This window comes from Physeter macrocephalus, chromosome 7 (genome assembly GCF_002837175.3).
Source record: "Physeter macrocephalus isolate SW-GA chromosome 7, ASM283717v5, whole genome shotgun sequence".
Classification (NCBI taxonomy): Eukaryota; Metazoa; Chordata; class Mammalia; order Artiodactyla; family Physeteridae; genus Physeter; species Physeter macrocephalus.
The window spans coordinates 28366916-28389320 of NC_041220.1; the positions used below are offsets into that span (position 1 = coordinate 28366916).

At 39.9% G+C, this 22405-nt stretch overlaps 1 protein-coding gene across 10 annotated transcripts in view; it reads right to left on the minus strand.

Annotated features, from left to right (window-relative positions):
- SLC10A7 (solute carrier family 10 member 7) overlaps positions 1-22405 on the minus strand; it is a 265905-nt gene that overhangs the window by 72107 nt on the left and 171393 nt on the right. For 8 of the 10 annotated variants that reach the window (XM_024126597.3, XM_028491741.2, XM_024126595.2 and 5 more), the window contains one exon: positions 10400-10435. The exons of 1 other annotated variant lie outside the window; for it this stretch is intronic. In XM_024126597.3, coding sequence (XP_023982365.1) covers positions 10400-10435 — 36 coding nt within the window. Of the gene's footprint in view, positions 1-10399; positions 10436-13005; positions 13825-22405 lie in introns of those variants that run through there. One more of the 10 variants, XM_055085912.1, reaches the window with a different exon arrangement.

The window sequence follows — 22405 nt, forward strand, 5'->3', positions numbered from 1 at the left end:
AAAAAAAAAATAAATTAAATAAATAAATAAATAAATAAATAAATAAAGTGTCCTGAGAATTCAAGCTGATTGGATTTAAGAACTGCGAAAATGGAAAGTAACAGAAGAGACAGTCAGACGAATGGAGCATACGGTTAGCCTCGAAACAGGGCCTGGTGTGCATGCATGGGGGCGCACGTACATGTGTGCGTGCTGTGCACACGTGTGTATGTATGTCCGAGTATCACAATGCCTTCTAAATATCTACTTGATGAGGGGCCAGATTTCTAAGAAATCAAGTCATATAAAATCAATTGATATTAACAGCAGAGCTGGTGGTACTCCCATTTACTTAAGGGGCGCTTACATTACTATTGACTGGGTAAGCATGAGGGTGAATGTTTATTAAATATCCTAAGCGATTGATGTGACCATCCCCACACAGGAAGATGGGCTGATCTGTAACTCTGAGAACATGACTTTCAGCAGTGGTCCAAGTTTCCGCCCTATGTGTTTCCAGGGGTCTTGATGTTGAGCTGACCTTTGTGGCTGGGGTGGAAGTGAGGCCTTGATTTGTCGTTCCAATGGCACAAGCTCAAAGCGCTACTGAGTCTCCCCTGCCACGCAGGAACTTATTTAAATAAAAGTCGTGGTCTACGGAATTACGGGGTTTGAGGCCATGACAATACCAGCTAGTATCTGGTTTCCTTAGATCATAATTGCATAGAATTAGACGGACCTGTCCCATGGTGTGAACGTAGTTATCTTACCTTCTTTGTCTTAACTTCAGAGGGAGTAAGAGAGAAGTTTAGACGTCGCTTCCTTTCATTCCTCACAGTCGCCAAGATGTAGTTGGGAAGAAGGTGTGAGGGAGCTGCTAAGGAGACTTGGGGGGACAGGGGTCTACAAGGGCAGAAGCTTCACGCTGCCCAGTGGACTGTCCCTGACCTCACAGCCTAAGTGCCTGACTCAGCACCAGGGCCTCTGCATCTTCACTACCCACAACACTCCATTTCAAGTTTTCAAATCTCTCTCTTTCAGTCTTCTCTATTATTTGCTGCTGAATAAAAACTGTAATAATAGTTGGTAAACAGAGTGTTAGTGAGAAACCACATCAAAGGAAAGGAAAGATCTGCAAGTTTTACGTCATGTTAGATACGACCGAGAATCAGAGCCACGCGCGTGAAAAGAACTTGAAGCAAGTAGGCGATCCCTGCAGAAATATTAGAAGTTTCCATCTACCTCTCAAATTAAAAGTTTTCTTTCGAAAGGGAGCTCTGCTACACTCTTGGTGGGAATGTAAATTGGTGCAGCCACTGTGGAGAACAGTATGGAGGTTCCTTCAAAAAACTTAAAATAGAGCTGCCGTATGATTCAGCAACCCCACTCCTGGGCATATATCCGGAAAAGACAAAAACTCTCATTGGAAAAGATACATGCACCCCAGTGTTCATAGCAGCACTATTTATAATAGCCAAGACATGGAAGCAACCTAAATGTCCATCAACAGATGAATGGATAGAGAAGATGTGGTACATAGATACAAAGGAATATTACTCAGCCATAAAAATGAAATAATGCCATTTGCAGCAACATGGACGGACATAGAGATTACTATACTAAGTGAAGTAAGTCAGACAGAGAAAGACAAATACCATAAGATATCACTTATATGTGGAATCTAAAATATGACACAAAGGAATTTATCTACGAAACAGAAACAGACTCACAGACAATAGAGAAGAGACTTGTGATTGCCAAGGGGGAGGAGGAGGAGGGGGAGGGACGGATTGGGAGTTTGGGGTTAGCAGACGCAAACTATTACATATAGCATGGAGAAACAACAAGGTCCTACTGTACAGCACAGGGAGCTACATTCAATATCCTATGATAAGACATAATGTAAAAGAATATGAAAAAGAATGTGTGTGTGTGGTTAGCAGACGCAAACTATTACATATAGCATGGAGAAACAACAAGGTCCTACTGTACAGCACAGGGAGCTACATTCAATATCCTATGATAAGACATAATGTAAAAGAATATGAAAAAGAATGTGTGTGTGCGTGTGTGTGTGTGTATAACTGAATCACTTTGCTGTACAGCAGAAATTAACATTATAAATCAACTATACTTGAATATATATATATATATATATAAAGCCCGTGAATATATTTTTTTAAAAAGCTTTCTTTCAGTAAAAAATTATTGTAAAAAAAACCCATTTCTATTAAATAAAATGTTTTCTTTTTTAGTAATCTCCTTTGAAATATTATGATACTTGTGATACAGTTTCTACCTTGGATTTTAATTATCTGTGAATATATTCTATTTTCTCTGTTAAATCATAAATTCTTTGAGGGAAGGATCAATGTCAGACTGATCGTTGTAATATTCACAGTGCACAGTAGACATTCAAACACTGAAGAAAAGAATGGATGTTTTAATATTATTGAAAAAATTTATAAGTTATTTGTCATAACAAATATAAAGTAAATTTTATGGCTCAGGCTGGAATCCTAACCTTCGAACCACTTATTTATCATTTGAATCATTCTAATCATTGTTCACCCATCTTTCTATTCCCCTCCTTCCAACTTTTATTGAATATTTGGCACCAGAGATAAGTTAATGAATAAGATATTCATGGTTCCTGGCCCAGGCGGACAAAATCTAGTGGCTGCTTACCACGGGGAACACTGTTTCAGAAGGACAATTCACATGGAAGTTCAAGTAATGAACTTACAAGTATAGTTTTTAGCTAGACAAGGCCTTTATTTACCCTTACAGATTGGAACTTCATGGTCTGATACACATCCACTAACAAAATAAAGACAATAATTTCTGCCCCTGCCAATAGCAAAGGTATGTTATCAAGAAAATTGAGGTGGTATATGTAAAAAACACTTTGAGTCTTAGGAGTTAATGGTGCTGTTTCAGGAAGTTTCACTGCACTCATGGCCAGCCATGGTAAATATTGGATTCATTTATATACAAGTTTATAAGGTTACAGATGATTACAGAATCTTAAAGTTTTAAGACTCAGCCCATCATTAAGGTCCGGACTAGCTGGACCATTGCTGCATTTCATCAGATAAGTGCTTTTGCAAAACCTTGACATCCTTCCTGGCATTATTTTCTATTTTCCTTTATAAAGTGTCAAATTTAAATAACTAGCATTTGCTGGTTCCTTACAGTTTACAACAGGCTTTCCCATAAATGAACTCATTTCATCTTATCATAATTCTCACTTTACAGAGGTAAAAACCGAGGCTAAGAAGGGTAAGAGAAAATCCACTGTTCACAACAAATACTGGCTGCAGATTGAACCAAAACGGGATGCTTTCTCCCCATACAATGCCACCCCTGCACAACAGACTGTGAGGGAAGTGAAGTCGGTCCCTTCAAAATGGCTTTACAATAAGGAATGTCGCCCTGAAGGTAGAGCCTGTGATGAGGACATACGAGTCTTAAAAGTGGTCCTAGCCCAACTCTTTGAACAGAGGCACCTGTCCACCTGTCCAACTGTGATGTAGTGATATAGTAAGAAATATGTATTTGGTCTTTGTCCCCAGTTCCTAGCACAGAGCTTCTAAAACCCTCAGAACTTCCTGAGGGATGGGATGATAAGAGTGTCTTTTGTTACATTATTTGGGTTTTGTCCCCAGTACCTGGCACAGAAGGGTTCAGAGAGCTTCCGGGTTGGTGAATGCACCCATAGGCAGGGTCGGTGGCGCACCCCAAACTCCATGGGACAGAAACTCCTGCACTTGGGACCATTCTGGACCTTGCTCTATGTACCTCTTCATCTGGCTGTTTATTTGTTTCCTTTATAAGTAACCGGTAATAATAAATAAAGTGTTTCACTGGGTTCTGTGAACAGTGGTAGCAAATTATTGGACCTGAGGAGGGGGTTGTGGGAGCCCCCTGATTTGTAGCCAAGTCGGACAGAAGTGTGGGTGACCTGGAAACCACTACTTCTGTTTGGCACCTGAAGTGAGAGGCAATCTTGGGAGTCTGAGCCCTCCACCTGTGGGGTCTGCATTAACTCTGGGAAGTTAGTGTCAAAATGAATTGAATTGTAGAATACCCGGTTGGTATTTGCAGAGAACTGGAGGATCGCTTGGCATGGAAAACCCACACCTTTGGTGTTAGAAGTACTGTGAGAACAGAAACAGTTTTTCTTTACCAAGCATCCACTCAAAAATGCTTTCAAGTGGCTTCCATAGCCAGGCATTATTTTGAGCAGTGGGGTTTTAGCAGTGACCAAAACATAAAGTCCCTGCTATCTTGTAATGCTTTGCTCTAGTTAGGGAAGATGGATAATAAACCAATTAACCGGTGATTAAGATGCCACGTGATAAGTGCTAAAGAGGAACAATTAAGAATGGTAGGCGGGGAGAGAGTGATGGAATATATTATTCCTAAATAATAGGAATTATTATTCTTCTCCTCTAAAATGACATCTGACCAGAGACCTGATGAAAGTGAAGGAGGGAGCCGTGTGGATATCTGGGGTGGGGAGAATCCAGGCTGAGCCAATGCCAAGTGTAAAGACTCAGGATGGTCCTCGGTGCTGCTGGACCATAGCACTGCATTTGCCCATTCCATTCACTCTGCTGCAGGACTGTTTCATGTCTTTGCCTTTCTCATCAAATCTCCAACACCTCCTTGCCTTTTCTTGTCCTCTACCCCTAACCTTGCTTGCCACTTCACTGAGAAAACAGAACCAGAGGAGAACTTAACAAGCTCCTATAATTACATCATCCAATTTACTTGCATCCTTGCCTATATCCCATGGCTTCCCTTCCATGACTCTGGATGAACTATCTGTGCTTAGGAGGCCATACTCCCTTTACACACTAGAACTCATCCCTTTCTCCTACTCAGGGACATGGGCCCACGAATTCTCCCCTCTTTTCTCTATATCAAATTTTCCTTCTCTAACTGGATTAATCTATCGATACAAATATGCTAATAATTTTCCCAACTTAAAAAAGAATCCTCTCTCGGTCCTTCATTAACTTTGCTGCTCTCCCATTTTCTGCACACTTTACAGCAAAATGAACTCTGTCTTTGACTCTTCTTTCTTCATTTATTCTTGAACCAACTTCAGTAAGGTTTTCACCTCCAAAACTCTGCTGAAATAGCTCTTGTTAAGGTCTCCAGTGGCCTCCATCTTGTTACAATCAATGGCCAATTGTTGGACTTCATTTTATCCGAATTATTACCAGCATTTGAAGTAGTTAACCATGCTCCCCTTTTTGAAACACATTCTCTGCTAGGCTTCTAGAACATTAAAATCTCTTGGTGTTCTTCCTAAGCAAACTGGATATCCTTGGTCTTCTTTGCTGACCTCTTAATATTAGAATGCCCCAAGTTTAGTCCACTGATACCTCTCCTTCTCTATTCTCGTTTGGTGATCTCGTCCAGTCTAACTCAAAATCCATCTCTATGCTGAACTCTCCCAAATGTGTATCTCTAGAGATACATACACACAGAAAGTCCAGACCCTTTCTCCTGAATTCCAGACATATAGTCAACTGCTTACTTGACTTCTCTACTTAGATGTCTGAAAGGCATCTTAATCCAGACATGTCCAAGACTGAATTTGTTGTGACTTCCATCAACTTATTCAACTCTACAGCCTTCCCTATCTTAGTAAACGGCAATTCCATACTTCAAGTTGCACAGGCGTGGAGTCATCCTTGATTCTCATCTTCCCCTCCTAATTTTCATTCAGTCTCTCAGTTCTTTCAAGAAAATAAAGGACTACTTCCCACCAGATTTATTCAACCACGCTGGCCCAAGCTAACGGCATCACTTGCACTAGCTTTCTAACTGGTCCTCCTGTCTCCACCATGATCCCCGTAACAATCTACTCTCAACCCAGCATCCAGAGTCACCCTTTTAAAGGGAATGTCAGAACATGCCATTCCCTTGATCAAAACTCTTTCAATGGTTTCCTGTCTCTCTTGAATTACAATTCAAAATCCTTACAAAGGACTTTAAGGTCTTCTATCATTTGGCCTCTGCTATGTCTCTGACCTCATCTCCATCTACTCTCCCCTTGCTCACTCCATTCCAGCCACACTGGCCTCCTTGCTGTTCCTTAGGCACCAGGCACACTCTCAGGACCTTTGCACTTGTTGTTCCTTCCACCTGGAACATTCTACCACCAGAAAGCTCACTCCGTTATCTCCTCCAGGCCTTTGCTCAAATATTGTTTCTCAGGGAGTCCAACCTCCCAACCCACTTCCCTTCCTTACTTTATTTTTTCTTTATCACCCATCTTACACAATATATTTTTACTTATTTGTTGGTTGCTTCTTTCCACTAGTATATAACCTCCATTAGAGCAAAGATGTATCTGTTTTGCTCACTGCTATATCCTTGGCACCCAGGAAAGTGACTGGTATATTGGAAGAACTCAATACGTATTACTGAATGAGTGAAGAATAAGTTAAAATAACTTTTTGGAGGAACCGTGCCATAAAGGAGTGCACAGAAATGGACTACAGGTAGGATAAGGTGAAATTTAATTTTTAAGATGTGTAATATTACAGAATACTTACATGCTGATAGAAATGATCCAGCAGAGATAGAAAATTTAATGACAGAGGAGAAAGAGGGAAATTTGTGTGGCTCCTATTGTTAAGTAGGCAATAAGGGATGGCACAACTGGAGAGACTGGCCTTAGATGGGAGCAAAGATAGTTTATCTACGGAAGGAGGAGAGAGGTGAAAAATATAGATGCAAGCAGGCGGGATCTTGTACATTTCTCTGATTGCTTCTGACTTCCTCATCAGCTGGTTTCCTTTCTGCACCAGTGGAGATGAAAAAAGAGAAGAGGCACTGGAGATTTGAGAAGCAAGGAGAAGGTGTGAAATGATTCTCTAGAGATTGGGGATGTGCGTCAGGTCAGTTCGGGGAAGGGAGTAGGATTGCCAGGCTCATTTACAATTAGTTGTCATGAATTTCGAATGAGATCAGTCAGCATGAGAGTGGGTGCTCCCGCATGTTCAGATACAAATACAGAAAGGTGTAGAGTTGGATTTAAGCAGGCCTGGCATTTGCCAGACAAATAGGAAGCAGTAAGAGATGAGCAAGGTTGTTGACGGTGTATGTAATAAAATAATTACAATGATGGACCATGAGATCTAGGCTAGGTCAGATGGAATCTGAGGGTAAGAGGGTGAGGGTAGGGTGGATTAGTTAGAAGCATTGAAGGTGATAAGGTAAATAAATGAGCCCTTCTGGCAAGTTTCAAGAATTCTTCATCTAGGGAGTAAGTCACAAAGATAGCAGCTGCTAGGAGGAGAAGACATTGGAAAATAGGATTATGGAAGGATGCTATTATTGGCAGTAATAAGTCAAAGGTCTGACTGCAGGGGTGACTGGCTGAGATGAGGGGGAACGCAATCTCACTGGTGAAGGGGGTCAAGAATTTAGAGGCCAGGGTATTGGGAAGGTCAACTGTGTGAATACTGAAAACACCAAGAATCAATCCAAGTGTATTGTTAAAAAGAAGACAATGGAAAGGTGTTAACATTTTTCTGGACTCTTAGAGCGTGACCTGGCGTTCCACTGACAATTACAATAAAGAGCAGCAGCGGGTAATATAGGTGTACTGGCATAACCTTTAAAGGTAATAGGGAATTTTATGGAGAAGGCATGGGAAGTGATCTGGGATTGGTAAAGAGGAACAAGAAAGACACCTTATCCCATTTCAAGGCTCAGTGATATGAAAGATGCCAGCAGCAAAAACATGAATAAGAAGACAGGTTTCAGTTGGAGCAAGATGGTAAAGGGAACATTCTGAGAAGATGTTAAGAATACAGGGAACTGAGACTCCATCAGCAAAAATGGCTTTTACTAGCTACTGTGCCTGACTATCCAGAAATTTACACTTTCAAGATATGATTTTTAAAAAAAAAGACAATTCAATTTTCAGGGGTTGTATTAGCTTTTTTGACTTCTGTAATGAAATATCATAAACTGGGTGGCTTAAAACAACAGAAACGTATTGTTTCACAGTTGTGGAAACTGTAAGTCTGAAATCAAGCAAGGCCATTCTCCCTCTGAAATCCCTAGAGGAGAATCCTTCCTTGTCTCTTCTAGCTTCTGACGTTTGCCGGCAACCGCTGGTGTCCCTTGGCCTGTAGACCCGTCTCTCTAATCTCTTCCTCCATCGTGATGTGGCATTCTCCCTGTGGTTCTCTGACTCCTGTTCTTTACGGACAGCAGTCATATTGGATTAAGGACCCACCCTGTACCACTATGACTTCATCTTAACTAATTACATCTGCAACACCCCTATTTTCAAATAAGGTCACGTTCGGATGTACTAGGGATTAGAACTTCAACCTATCTTTTGGAGAATCACAATTTAAGCCACAACAGGGGTGTTGATGAAAAACACTACATCTTTAATGAAATGTGTTCATATTTTAAGTCGCTCAGGCTTTTCTCTCCTGCTAAGTAAAGCCTGGTCACCCAAGTGTTTAAACAATTCCCATTGTTCGTAAAATGCACAGGCAAAAAGTATTATACACTGTGCATGCGATTTCAAGTCATGTAACACAGAAGTAGCTATTGATGTCGTGTGACGGTGCCATTGACCCCAGTGGGACAGCCCAGTTAGCTCAAAAGGGAGGCATTAAACTTTTAAGTTGAGGGTCTTGGGGTCTCTTTCATTATTCCTGTAGCTTGATGATTTAAAAAGGTTGAACCAACTAAAGCTCACAAGTCAAGTCTAGGGTCTAAGAGGGGAGGCAAGCTTACATGATGTCATTAATATTAACCAGCTGGGAATGTCTTGTTACGGCATGGAGATGGGAAGAGAGGGAGAAAAGTACGCATCTGGTTCTTTTAGTCACAGCTGAGACAGTGTCTCAGGGATTCCAGACTCTGAGATACTCAAAAGTGCTACCTAGGTCTTAGACCCCTAGTTGTGGCTGTGACTTCTCTCATGATCTTCTTCAAAGAGTCCCCTGAGTAGGAGATGCTACTCTTCTGCAATGGAGAAAACCTAGGCTACGTAGTCATTTATTGGACACTTTCTATATGGCCAGCTCTATGCTACTTCTCTGACTCACTGCCAGGGGGGACCCCAGACTGGCCTGCATCCTGTGCCCACTGAGTGCTGCTCCTGGGAAATTATGATCCCAAGGCTTGGAAAAAACACTGAGGGATGATCCCAGGTCCTCACATCTAGTGAGCAGGTAGGTACATACCAACCAAGTCATTTTTTCCCAAAGAGACATTCACTTCAGTTTCAATTTGTCTCACTGCAAATTCTGAATTGCTGAGTCTAAATTAACGAAGTTTGTGATGCTGTGGGAAGTGATCTGATTATTTGACTCTCCTTACCTTGTCAGGATGGAGCTAGCATTTCAGAAGGGATAGTAAGGCTGAGGGTTATTACTGGAAGATAATGTCTTTCACGAAAGATGCAAAATCCAACTGTTTAGTAGGGCATCTCTCCCTCTCCACTTCCTACACAGCTTGTAAGAAATGAAGTCCCACATTCTATTACTCTAATTGAATTTCAACTTGGATAATTACCCGATAATTAAATAAATTTGCCCCATAGTTTTAATTCACTGACAAATAGTGCTAGTCAAACAGCTACATTTCACTCCCAGAAACGCATCCCTACTCTATTTCAGTGATGAGTGGAGTGATTTATATTTGGGAGATGTGTGTATGAAAAATGCACAGTTCATAAAATATTTTAGGTATCATTCATGGTTACATATGCTTTTCTCAGCATGAGATAACATTAATTTCTATTATAATCTCTCATCTAATTTCTCATACGCTTAGTGCCAAAAGAAATAAGACAGCTAATTAGCATTTCTTATTTTCAGAACAATTTTTGCTTGGTTTGCCAGTAGCTTGTATTTTTTCTTTCTAAAGCACATTTCATTATCCCTGGGAGACAGACTGGGGTAGGTGTTATTGTTTCCCATTTTACAGATGAAAACACTGAGGCAGTATTCCCCAAAGTGAGGAAGCCAGTTGCTATCAGTACCAGCACAGGAAACTACGCTTTGTCTGGCCCCCTGGACCAAGGCTCTTTCAATCAAACCCTTGGTCACTAGCAATCACTTCAGTCTCACTAGTGAGAAAATAAAGCGCAGCACATTTTTTACCTATGTCACAGGTCATTAATTTGTAATAGTTAATGATTTAGCCAGGAGTCAGAGGCCCAAGAACTGTTCCTGTTGCTCTCCCTGGGCCATGAGACTACAGAGATTCTTTGTGTCTCCATGTTATGACTTGGTACAGCTCAACTGGAAGAACAGTTCAAAATATGATGCAAGATTCAAATTTCAATTTATTTCTAAAGACATTTCTTAAAGGGTTGTAGATGGCTTTTAATAAAGGATATTAAAAACAACATCAAAATACTCACAAAAAGCAGCAGTAGCAGGGGTGTTACAACAATGCCCTGAAAGAAATGAAAGAGATGATGATCATTTATCAGCCTGGAAAGCAGGACACTTTCTTTGCCATTTTAAACTCTGATGCATGGAAATGCTTATCCTTCTCATTTCTGTTTAATAAAATCTAGGAGATAAAGAAGAGGGAGCCCCACTCTTGGCTCTCCCGACCATAATGCCTTAGCATCTCTAGTATAATTATTCATATCTGGCATCATTTAAAGTACAACCACCAATCTTCCTTAAACTCGTCTTGCCTTTTTTAAGCTTAAATTCCCTTCCATGTTGCATATGCATCACTTGGGTGGAAGCTGGCAAGATTTCTCACTCCAAGGCTTTCAACTCTAACTTGGATAAAGTGCCCCTTTTCAAGAGAAGACAGGTGGTTTAGTCCCAGTTGGGGTCCTCTCCTGAGCAAAGACCACGTCAGTTGTGATGAATGGGATGTCATGATTTTGTAATGTGAACTGATCTCCCCTAGGAAGTGAGCTGGGATCTCAAAACTCATTTCACTTGATTGGACTCCATGTCTCCATGGTGGAAGGCAAGTCTTTCATCTAATTCAGCCGCCCAGGACCACCTCGGTCCTTCTGCCTCCAGAGGCAGGAAGGAGCAAAAGATTTGTTTTCTTCGATGACAGGGAACAGTTTGAGGCTGTTGTTGATGAGGCAGGATACAAGCTTTTAGGATTCTTGAAGGTAAATCTTTAAAACTAGGTGTTTGAGTTGGGACTTAACATGACAGGTCTCGGTTTTACAGCAGCAGCTGATGATTTGCCCCCTTAGTTGTTCCTTTATCTCTCAACACTTTATTATGATTTATATAAGAAAAAGCAGTTCATATTTTTATTAATGAATTCTACTTGGAACTTTAAAACTCCAAAGAGTCTGTGTGTGTGTGTGTGTGTGTGTGTGTGTGAGAGAGACAGAGACAGAGACAGAGATAGACAGACAGACAGAGACTATACTGTGCCCAGGATCAAGGTCTGGGACCACTTCATTACTTTTGGGAAAAAGTCCTTTTGGTATTAATATATGGAAGCCCTTTTGTCATTACAGTAACTAAATTCTTTTGGATGTGGCCCAAAGGGAATGGCTTACCTTATATGAATATCGCTACCATAACTTTCTTAGGCATATACACATGTGAATATCCACACACAGACTTGTTTTATTGTTAAATAATAGAATAAATGCTTCTTTATTGTGCAAACTTTCACAGCTAGCTGGCAATAAGGAATACCACATTTTTATTCAAGTGTTATATTTTAAAATCTACTTATTAAAACATGTATTGTGGTTTATCAGCCCCACTGGCGCCTCTGAAGCAAGGTCTCATCAGCACCATTTAGAAGAGCTCAATGTGCAAAATGCCAAAATAATTTTTAAGAGTTACTGTCCTTCAATAACATGGAATCTATTCAGACTCTAGGAGGAATTCTGAACTTTGTGAGGTCATGTCGAAATGGAAGTATCTGGCTGTTTCAGTCTAGGTGGGAACCATCTGATTTCAAGTCAATTTGTTTAAATGTCTATTGAATATCCACTCACATGCCAGGCATGGTTCCAAATAATTCGAAGAATTAATGAAAACTGATCTGGTAGAAAGGGTGTTAGGATATTGCAGGAAGAAGGAAGGGCATTTGCAAAGCTATGAAGTTGAGCAGGGAGGGAAAAAATGTATCAAGTGGAGGATTCAGATACCAGATCATCAAAGGTCTTGGAGGCCAGGAGAGGGAGCTTGGAGCTGATCCTTCCAACAATGTCAAACTACTGGGTGGGCCACAGGTTTGTTTGGTTTTTTTTTTTGTAAGATGGCTCTAGTAGCACTTAGTTGTCTTTAACTTCATGCGAAACAATTTTGTTAGATTGTATTGTGACAGCTGTCATATCAGCGTGCATTTTAAAAAAGACTTATCAAAATTGGTGAATTTTTGTGTAGCCATTTTATGTCCCTATCCCACCCCTCTCGTGGTCACAAAGCACAGAGGTGATCTCCCTGTGCTATGCGGCAGCTTCCCACTAGCTATCTAATTTACATTTGGTAGTGCATATATGTCCCTGCCACTCTCTCACTTCGTCACAGCTTACCCTTCCCCCTCCCCATGTCCTCAAGTCCATGCTCTAGTAGGTCTGTGTTTTATTCCTGTCCTACCATTAATCTCTTCATGACATTTTTTTTTCTTAGATTCCATATATATGTGTTAGCATACGGTATTTGTTTTTCTCCTTCTGACTTACTTCACTCTGTATGACAGACTCCAGGTCTATCCACCTCATTACAAATAATTCAGTTTCATTTCTTTTTATGGCTGAGTAATATTCCATTGTATATATGTGCCACATCTTCTTTATCCATTCATCTGTTGATGGACACTTAGGTTGCTTCCATGTCCTGGTGTGTAGCCATTTTAATATTGAAGATGGAAGAAAAAAAGCAACATTTTCTTCATATTATGCTTTATTATTTCAAGAAAGGTAAAAACACAACTGAAACACAAAGAAAGATTTGTGCAGTGTATGGAGAAAGTGCTGTGACTGATTGAATGTGTCAAAAGTGGTTTGCGAAGTTTTGTGCTGAAGATTTCATGCTGGACGACGCTCCACGGTCGGGTGGACCCGTTGAAGTTGATAGCGATCAAATCAAAACAATAACTGAGAACAATCAATGTTATACCACGTGGGAGAGAGCCGACATACTCAAAATATCCAAATCAAACGCTGAAAATCATTTGTACCAGCTTGGTTATGTTCATTGCTTTGATGTCTGGGTTTCACATAAGTTAAGCAAAAAAAACCTTCTTGACCATATTTCCGCTTGCAATTCTCTACTGAAACATAATGAAAATGTTCTGTTTTTAAAACAAATTGTGACAGGTGATGAAAAGTGGATACTGTACAATAATGTGGAACGGAAGAGATCATGGGGCAAGCGAAAGGAACCACCACCAAGCACACCAAAGGCCGGTATTCATCCAAAGAAGGTGATTTGTGTATATGGTGGGACTGGATGGTAGTCCTCTATTATGAACTCCTTCCAGAAAACCAAACAATTAATTCCACCAAGTACTGCTTCCAATTAGACCAACTGAAAGCAGCACTCCACGAAAGGCGTCCAGAATTAGTCAACAGAAAATGCATAATCCTCCAACAGAATAATGTAAGGCCACATGTTTCTTTGATGACCAGGCAAATCCTGTTACAGCTTGGCTGGGAAGTTCTGATTCAACTGTCGTATTCACCAGACATTGCACCTTCAGGTTTCCATTGATTTTGGTCTTTACAAAATTCTCTTACTGGAAAAAATTTCAATTCCCTGGGAGACTGTAAAAGGCACCTGGAACAGTTCTTTGCTCAAAAAGATAAAAAGTTTGGGGAAGACGGAATTATGAATTCGCCTGAAAAATGGCAGAAGGTAGTGGAACAAAAGGGTGAATATGTTGTTCAATAAAGTTCTTGGTGAAAATGAAAAACGTGTCTTTTATTTTTACTTAAAAAACCGAAGGCACTTTTTGGCCAACCCAATATTAAAGCGGGGGGTATAATGAGTTAGTAAAATAATTTAGTAAATGGAGACTGAATTTGACTTTGCTTCTAACCTAGCCACTTTTACCCTTGTTATCTATCAGTTCACCTAAATTCAGATAAAAGAAAATAGAAACTTATATTAATGTTAATTATGGAATTTCAATAGCATTAATAACACTTCTGAGAAACAGCATGATATCTGTGATAGGATAAGAATTTTCCCCCAGGAAGAAGGTTGAGCATTGTCACAACTCTGGGAACATCTGTCTTGTATTAGAGGGGTCGAACCCACACTGGTGTCATATAACACGTGGGCACCCATATTCTTCCTGGTGCCCGTTTCATTTTCCTTTGCAATAGTGGAATAGTAACAGTATTAGTAATAATACCAGTACTACTAATGGTATTTTGCTCAGTACTTTTATGTACGTTTAAAAGTTTGAACTTCTTCTACTGAAATAGCTGGTTTCCATAATAGCCCCACTTTATGGATGACGAAATAGGTTCAGAAAAGCCAAGCAACCAGCCCAAAATCACACAGGAAATAAATGTCAAAGCTTGGACTAGAGCCTGCTTTGTCCAGCTCCAAATCCTGAACTGACTCCGGTACAGCACTGGTCGCTGGGTAGGATTACCAATTCTTAGAGATGGTCTCGTTCTGGAAGGGAGAGCACTATTATCTCCAGATTTTCCTGCTTGAATATTTCAAGTGTATGGTCACCAGCACACAACAGTTCTTACAAGGACTTAACGATATTTGTTGCTAAGACATTAAGTTTCCTAGTGAATAGGATCTATCTTCTAATTCTAGATTCACAATTCCTCATTATTTTCTCAAGAATGGCTGTTCAAGTTCATTAACTGAGAATGAATTGTTGCACAAAGCTGAAACTTGCTTTTCAGTTGTATTAGGAAATGAGTCAGCCATGGTGCCGTTAATCCTGACAAGAGCACCATAATTGAGTTTTGGTGAAGTTGTTCTAATTATTATAAAATAACAATAGCTAATATTTATGGAGTACTTGTATTAGATGACGTGCTAAGGACTTTATGTGTGTTATCTTACATAATCCTTACAACAACACTATACAGTAGGTACTGATATTATCCCCATCTATTAGGGAAGGAAACTGAGTCTCAGAGACACTGAGTGAATCAGGAAAAGGCAATGTCAGGAATTCAATCTCTATCTCCCTGACTCCAGAGCCTGTGATCCTGAATTGGGTAAATAAAATCTCTGCAATCTTACACTATTTCCCCAGGCTTTTATTTTAAGAGTAAACCTAAGAGGAGCTTCAAACTCAGTATGGCTTTTTGATGACATGAAACAAATTGAGATATAAGCCTTTGTGTGACATGGCTGATAACATTTTTTTAAAGTCGCATTTTTACAAATATCAGTGGCGAATATCAATGGTAAAAAGGGTAAACTAAAAAGTTAAACTGTAACTGCAATAGTCACGGGAAGCTGGAAAATCAAATAAACATGCTATTTGCTCTTGAATATATCTGATTCCTTCTCCTTCCTCTTTCCCAAGTAAATTCTATACAGATGGTTAAAACCAAAGAAGTGGTAGATGGGCACTTCTAGCAAAAGATGTTACCCAACTCCTTGCAGATTCAAGGTCAAGCATAGTTTTAGCATCCTTGCAATTGAGACGGTGTGTTAAGCTTTCTTTTTGCAACACCTGAAGAAGTCAAGTCACAAAGTGTCTGACTTTGATTATCTCTTAAAAACCTTTCGAAAATCCATTTACACCTCTGACGTGAACGACCAGGTGAATATATTTCAATGACTTTAGTGAAAAGGAAAAAAAAGTGTCAAACCTGAGACACTGAGATTTAGTCACATTGAAATACAAACCAGCATCACCCCCCACAAATAACAACAAAATCAACAACAAAACTGTGAATGCACTTCTCTCGGGAGTAGGGCTTGTAAAAAAGGCAAAACTGAAGTAAATTATCAATTTTTAAAAGTAGAAAAAATTATCAAAAGGCTTCGCTGCAATAACTATTGTGATCACACAGCTACTAAAACTAACATAAGGCTTCTGTCTCCAGGATATTAAATGTTAGGCCTTGGAAATGGTGCTTTTTATTTTTTAATTAAACAGCAATAACTCAATTTTCACAAAATAACAGAATCTCAGTTTTGTAAAGGATCTTAGTTGAGGCTGGTCCAGTCCTCATCGGAAACGTGACCCTCCTCTGTCTCCCTCACCTGCTCCTGATGTGAGGCTGTGATGGCCACGCCTTTGCCAGAGAACCTGCAGACAGACAACTGTTCCTGCTCTCAAGGCACACGCTGCCCCGGCTGACGTTCTTTCACAGTGAGAAGCTCTCCCTCAATCTGAGCCCAAACCACTTCCATTGATGCCCTGTCTTCCCCCTGGAGCAACTTAGGGCACATCTCACCCCTCCTTTCTTGTGATGGCCTTTTAGCTGCTGCTTTTGAATGCTGTACATAAAATCTCTGCACTCAAACTATTTCCTCAGGTCTGTAGTTTAAGAGTAATGCTGCAGTGAGCATTTGGGTCCCCATACTAAGTCTTGTCCGGGCTAAAAGTCCTCAGGCCCTCCCACTGTTCCTCCTGGTGGGGAGGGGCAGTTCCGAGCCTTCATTTATTTTATTTTATTTTATTTATTTATTTTCTTTTGCGGTACACGGGCCTCGCACTGTTGTGGCCTTTCCCGTTGCGGAGCACAGGATCTGGACGCGCAGGCTCAGTGGCCATGGCTCACGGGCCCAGCCGCTCCGCGGCATGTGGGATCTTCCCGGACCGGGGCACGAACCCGCGTCCCCTGCATCGGCAGGCGGACTCTCAACCACTGCGCCACCAGGGAAGCCCTGGAGCCTTCATTTAGACATCATCTTATCCAGATGAATTTAAGAGTCCACAACACTTGCTTAATAAAAATTGACCAAAACTTGGAAATAAGGCCAAATGAGGACCTCATGTCCTTTCAAAGTCACCCTGGGGATTTGTCTAACGGGCCAATCCAAGGATTACTTACTTAATTTCCTAGAGGGATATACCTTTGTTTGACTTCTACTTACTAGTGATTAGGGCCCAGGCTATGAAATTACATGTTAACTTACAAAGCTTTGTCCAGTAGAGATGGAAATAATTTCTATCTAGTAGAAGAACAACCACAAAGGTTATGGTTTTATTACCTTGCAGAAATTAGCTGGTTTAGTCTCTAACTCAGCAAACTTATTTCGGTATGCTTTTCTGATGGACCAAATAACCCCTATTTCTATCATTTCCTTGAAACCATCTTTACCATCCTGCCGGCTCCCTCGTTATTCAGTTAAATAAATATTTGACAGGTGTCCATTCTCTATTTATAAAAAAAGTCGTGTTTTCAACTTTTGAAGATTATGCTTTGACAACTCCTTTACTCTGAACCTTGCTTTTATGTTAATGCAAAGATCACTTTTTTTTTCTTTTTTAAGATTAATACTAACTTAAACTCGCAGGTTGTCTTCATATTTTGTTCTGTGGTCAGTATGTAGTGATATCTTAAAAAGTAGTAGTAAAGTTTAATCTTCAAGAATGAAATTGTATCAAACCAATATGTAATGAATGACATTAGCCAACACATCCTAAGCAATAAATTAAAAAGGGGTGGTATGGGGAATTTTGGAGACACCTAAATTAAACAAAATGGTCAGGTTATATGGCCTCAGGGAATCTGACCTTATAAATATGGATCTCAAAATATGTAGTTGAGGAAATTTTACAGAGGAAAGAAAAGTGCATTAGGAATCTAGGGAAGGGCAGTTGGAAAGAAAGTGGTGGTTGATTGGTAGGTGAGGGCCTCTTCCCTCCCCTCCGCCTGTATTTTCCTCTTTAAAACTGGGCCTTCACAGAGTCAGTACCTTAAAATGCCCAGCTAAGCATTTCTCAGTATGTTCATAGCTCTGTCAGGGGACGGGCACATCTTAGCAGCTGATATGAGCGTTCTGGCTTGTTCACCAGGCACAGTGCACTATAGTAAAGTCAGATGCATCAGATCATTTGAGCTTGATAACACCAGCCACTGAAAACATCCAGTTAATTCTCTCTAGTCGGAGTCCATACTTGCCAAGAGAACACTGAATAATAATTTTGTTTTCCACATAGTATTTCTGAGAGGAAGAGAAGACACTGACTAGTTGACACCAGTCTCCTAGAGCACAACCACTTTGGGGTGTGCTCATGATAGTTGAGTTTCCGGACCCGCAAAGCTAAGGGTCTATTCCTGGATTCTGGGGACCCCATAAAGCAATGTCACCCTGTGAGGCCTCGCAGCAATAGCAGTTGGCTTGTCTCAATGGCATACATTTAATTAAACAGACATTTATTGAGTGTCAACTGTGTACAGACATGATGGGTGCTGAGGGAGAAAAGATTCCAAGTTTCCTAAACACATAAAACTTTGTAGTCATTTTAAAGTGGACTTTTACCTAAAACTCCGGAAAATAGTTTCTGTGACGTCCTTGGGGTTGGCTTTAAAGACTGTCTTGGAAGATCTTTTTCTTGCTTTTCTGTTTTTCTTTTCCGACAACCACTGTTAAGCACTGCTTACCCTCGCTAATATACTTAGAGTGATTTTTAATTTTTCAATCCAAGTCTCTGATATGTACATATTTGATCTTTCACTGATGGTCCATGCCCATAAGGAGTTCCCATTATAGAAAGCAGTTCTACCTTGTCCTTCTGTAATTTCAATGCTTCTGTTAAGAAATGCCTCTACCATCTTATTCTCAAAAGATTGAGATTTTTTTTCAAACCAAAATTAAGGTTATATATATATGTGTATATATATATATATATATATATATATACACATATATACATATACATATGTATATATATATCTATCTCACCACTCTGGCTATAGTTTAGAGAAGAAATTAAAGTGGTGAAAGATTAAAGGGAGGGAGACTAACTAGGAGGTTGTTCAGTAATCCAGGCAGGAGTGATTTGGGCTAAGGAGATAGACCCTTAAAGATCAAATTAGAGAGACAACACATTCAAGAAATATTTGAAATGTAGACTGGTAGATTAACTAAATATTGGGGGAGTGGTGATAAAAAGAAAGGAAGGAAAGTGTCTTAATCTTCTGAATTAAGGGATTTTTAACCAAATAGGTAGATTGTAGATCCAATTACTGAGCCAGGAAAGAACTGGGATGTATAGGTTAATTTTTTCTTGGGAAGATGATGAGTTTGAGGTGTCTACAAGGCCTCCAATTAGAGATACTGTAGGGAGTCAGATATATGGGACTTAGGCTCAGAGTACTCTGGACAGTGGCTACAGATGAGTGAGTCCTCAGCATTTGGTTGGTGGTTTACTGTTACAGAGAAGGTAAGCAGTTTAGGAATATAGAACATACATTAGAATTCAAAGGATGCCTAGAAGAATACAGTTTCAATGGGATGACTAGAATGAAAGTTAAACTGGAGTAGATTGAGGACTGAGAAGGAAGAGAAGAAAGAAAAACAGAGTTTGGACAACTCCTTCAAGAAATGTGGCTATAGAGAAGAGGAAAGAAATAGAGCTGAAACTCAAAGGGGAATAAAGATGAGGGAAAGGAAGTTTGCTGTTTGCTTTGTTTTTGAAAGGAGAAACTTAAGAATTTTCAAATTCATAAAAAGGGGGGAGGGGGATGGAGATTTAGTAAAGAAAAGGGGTTATACCTACTACACCTAAGGAAGCAGCAGGGAGAGTTCCAGTGCACAGCTGGAGGGCTTAACTTTGGAAAAGAGGTGGGGCCGACACCTCTTCATTGTAAAAGGAGAATAAAGGATAGATTAGGTACAGATGAAGATAGACTTGTATGCTTGATGTTAGAAAGTTGAAGGGACTTTCATTTAAAGCTTCTTTTTCCTATATTAAGTAGAAGGTGAAGAGTTTTACTAAAATGAGGTGAAGACAGGTTCAGAGAAAGGGGAAAGTCAGTGATTGGAAACCTGGGCTGTGACTCATGGGAGAGGGTATCTAAAACTGTGAAGGGGCTGAGATTTTACCAAACTTGAAGATCACAAGTTAGCCTGTCATAGCTTCATGGATGCTGGAAGCAGACACAAGACTCCCGGGTCAGAGACAAAGGACTGTGTCACTCACACACATCAGAGCGAGCCACCTAGCATGATGTTAGCATCAGTTCCCTTTGCCCCCAAGTCAAGGGGGTGGTACAGACGGGCTTGGGTGGATGCCTGCACCTATAGTGGGTTACATTACAGGAAAGAAATACTGAGTTTAGGGAACCCAAGTCTTTTTTAATGGGCAGTAGGCAAACTTGCCAGTTGTTCAGAAGGAGATACTATTTGTATCTTTCAAGGCAGTTCACTATACAAACATCCTTGAAAAGAGAGTTGGGTAACAAAGAGCAGTCAGGGCACAAGATGGACAGAAATGTAGGAGACACGTGGAGAACTGTCTTCCGACAGAGGAAATGTCCAGCAGACCAATCCAGTTGATACTGGACACCTAAACATTTGAGTTATTGAGCTCTTTATTGCTCCCTTCAAATATCATCACTGAGCCAATGTCCTTATACAAGGAAATGATCATTAGATAATCATTTTTTTAATTGGGGTATAGTTGTCTTACAATGTTGTGTTAGTTTCTACTGCACGGCGAAGTGGAGTTCCCTGTGCTATACAGCGGGTTCTCATTAGTTATCTATTTTATACACATTAGTGTATATATGTCAATCCCAATCTCCCAGTTCATCCCTAGATAATCATTTTTGAATGATCAGAAAAACTTCTCTCCAAGATAACACTGATCCTTTAACAGTCCTGGGGCACACTATGATTCAAATAAGTAAGAGTCGAACCAACTGAACTGACTGCCAACTCATAATTCACTCTCTTGATTTTTCTAAATGGGGAAATTTTAAATCTTTTTGAAATCTACAGCCTCGCCAGACTGAACTGTGGTCTGTAGACCAGCAGCACTCACCTCACCAGGAAGCTGGTCAGGAATTGCTGAATCTCAGACCCTACCCCAGATCTACTGTATCATTATCTGCATTTTAAACAAGATTTCCAGATAATCTGTTGACACATTAAAATTCAAAAAGAACTGATTTAGGCTTTAGAGCAGGGGTAGGCAAACCTTTCCTGTATACGGTCAGATAATAATTATTTCAAGCTCTGCTGGCAATACATACTCTGTTAAAATTACTCAACTCTGCTATTGTAGCTAGAAAGCAGCCCAAACAATAAGTAAACAAATGGACATGGTCAAATTTGGCCCAAGGGCTGTAGCTTGGACCCCTGCTGTAAGCATTGTTTTAGATTAGCAATTACATTTTAAAAAGAGATAAGTTATTGTAACAAACTTTTATTTTTAATGACTTGGTTTTTAGTGAACCCAAGCTGGCTTCTAAACATCACAGCAGTTCCTCTGTAACTGCTTAAAACACACTATTTAATTATCCAGGCTTCCAACTTTTCTCCAGACTGAAAACAAAATTATCAGTTAATAGTGTGTAAAATCTACTTTTTTCCTCTTTTTGATATTTGCAGTGACATTTGCACATGGCCAGCTGCTGCTTCTACTCCTTTTCTTTATGATTTGTCAAAGATAGAGATTCTGTAATCTCAAACATTAGTTTTCTCAGGACCCTACAAAGTAATTTGTCTGGGCCAGCAGATAGAGTCCGCTTATCTTGAGCCTACTTTCCTTCTACCAATATTTACTTTAGCATTTCTAATCTTAAGATGGTTCTCTTTGCCAAAGATGATGCAAGCAAAGGGAAGGACCAGCAGGGAGGGAGAAATTAATTAAGGATGCTGAACAGCACGCATAATGTGTGGCGTTTAGGGTCCTAATATCCAGAGCTGTATAAGAGAAAAACAATAACACAAGAACACAAAAGGGGAAAAACATGTACATTGCTAATTAGAACTATATTGTGATATATAGTAAAGCTGAAATACGGTGTTCAAATTCATGACTCTTCCTTTTCCTTTTTAACTGAAAAAGTCAATCTTTTTTTCAGACTATGTAAACTCATAGACCTGTATTAAAACTATTAACTATTAAGTTGGATTTTTCTATCCAGATTAAGAGTGATAAGAACAATTTGAAATTCACCTAAAGCCCACAGCGAGATGGATATGGGACTTTTCTGTATTTTCCAAGAATCTTTCATGTAAATAACTTCTAAGTGCATAGACATAACATGCAATAAATATTTTCCAAAGGACTTTCTTAAAAATGCTTATCTGAAGAATATATATTAGACCAAAAATGCAGCAAAAGGAAATTAAGTTAAAATTTCTTTTTTGATGACACAAGCTTTCATAGCTGAGGAAGGACTTGCCAGGGTTCACTTTGGTTTGCAGGTCTCCACTGTGTGTACACAGCTGCAAGCCAAAATGTTGAAGTTTTATTTTCCCTGGGAATGCACGTGGCAGCCTATTAAGGGTCATCGTAGCACAACAAA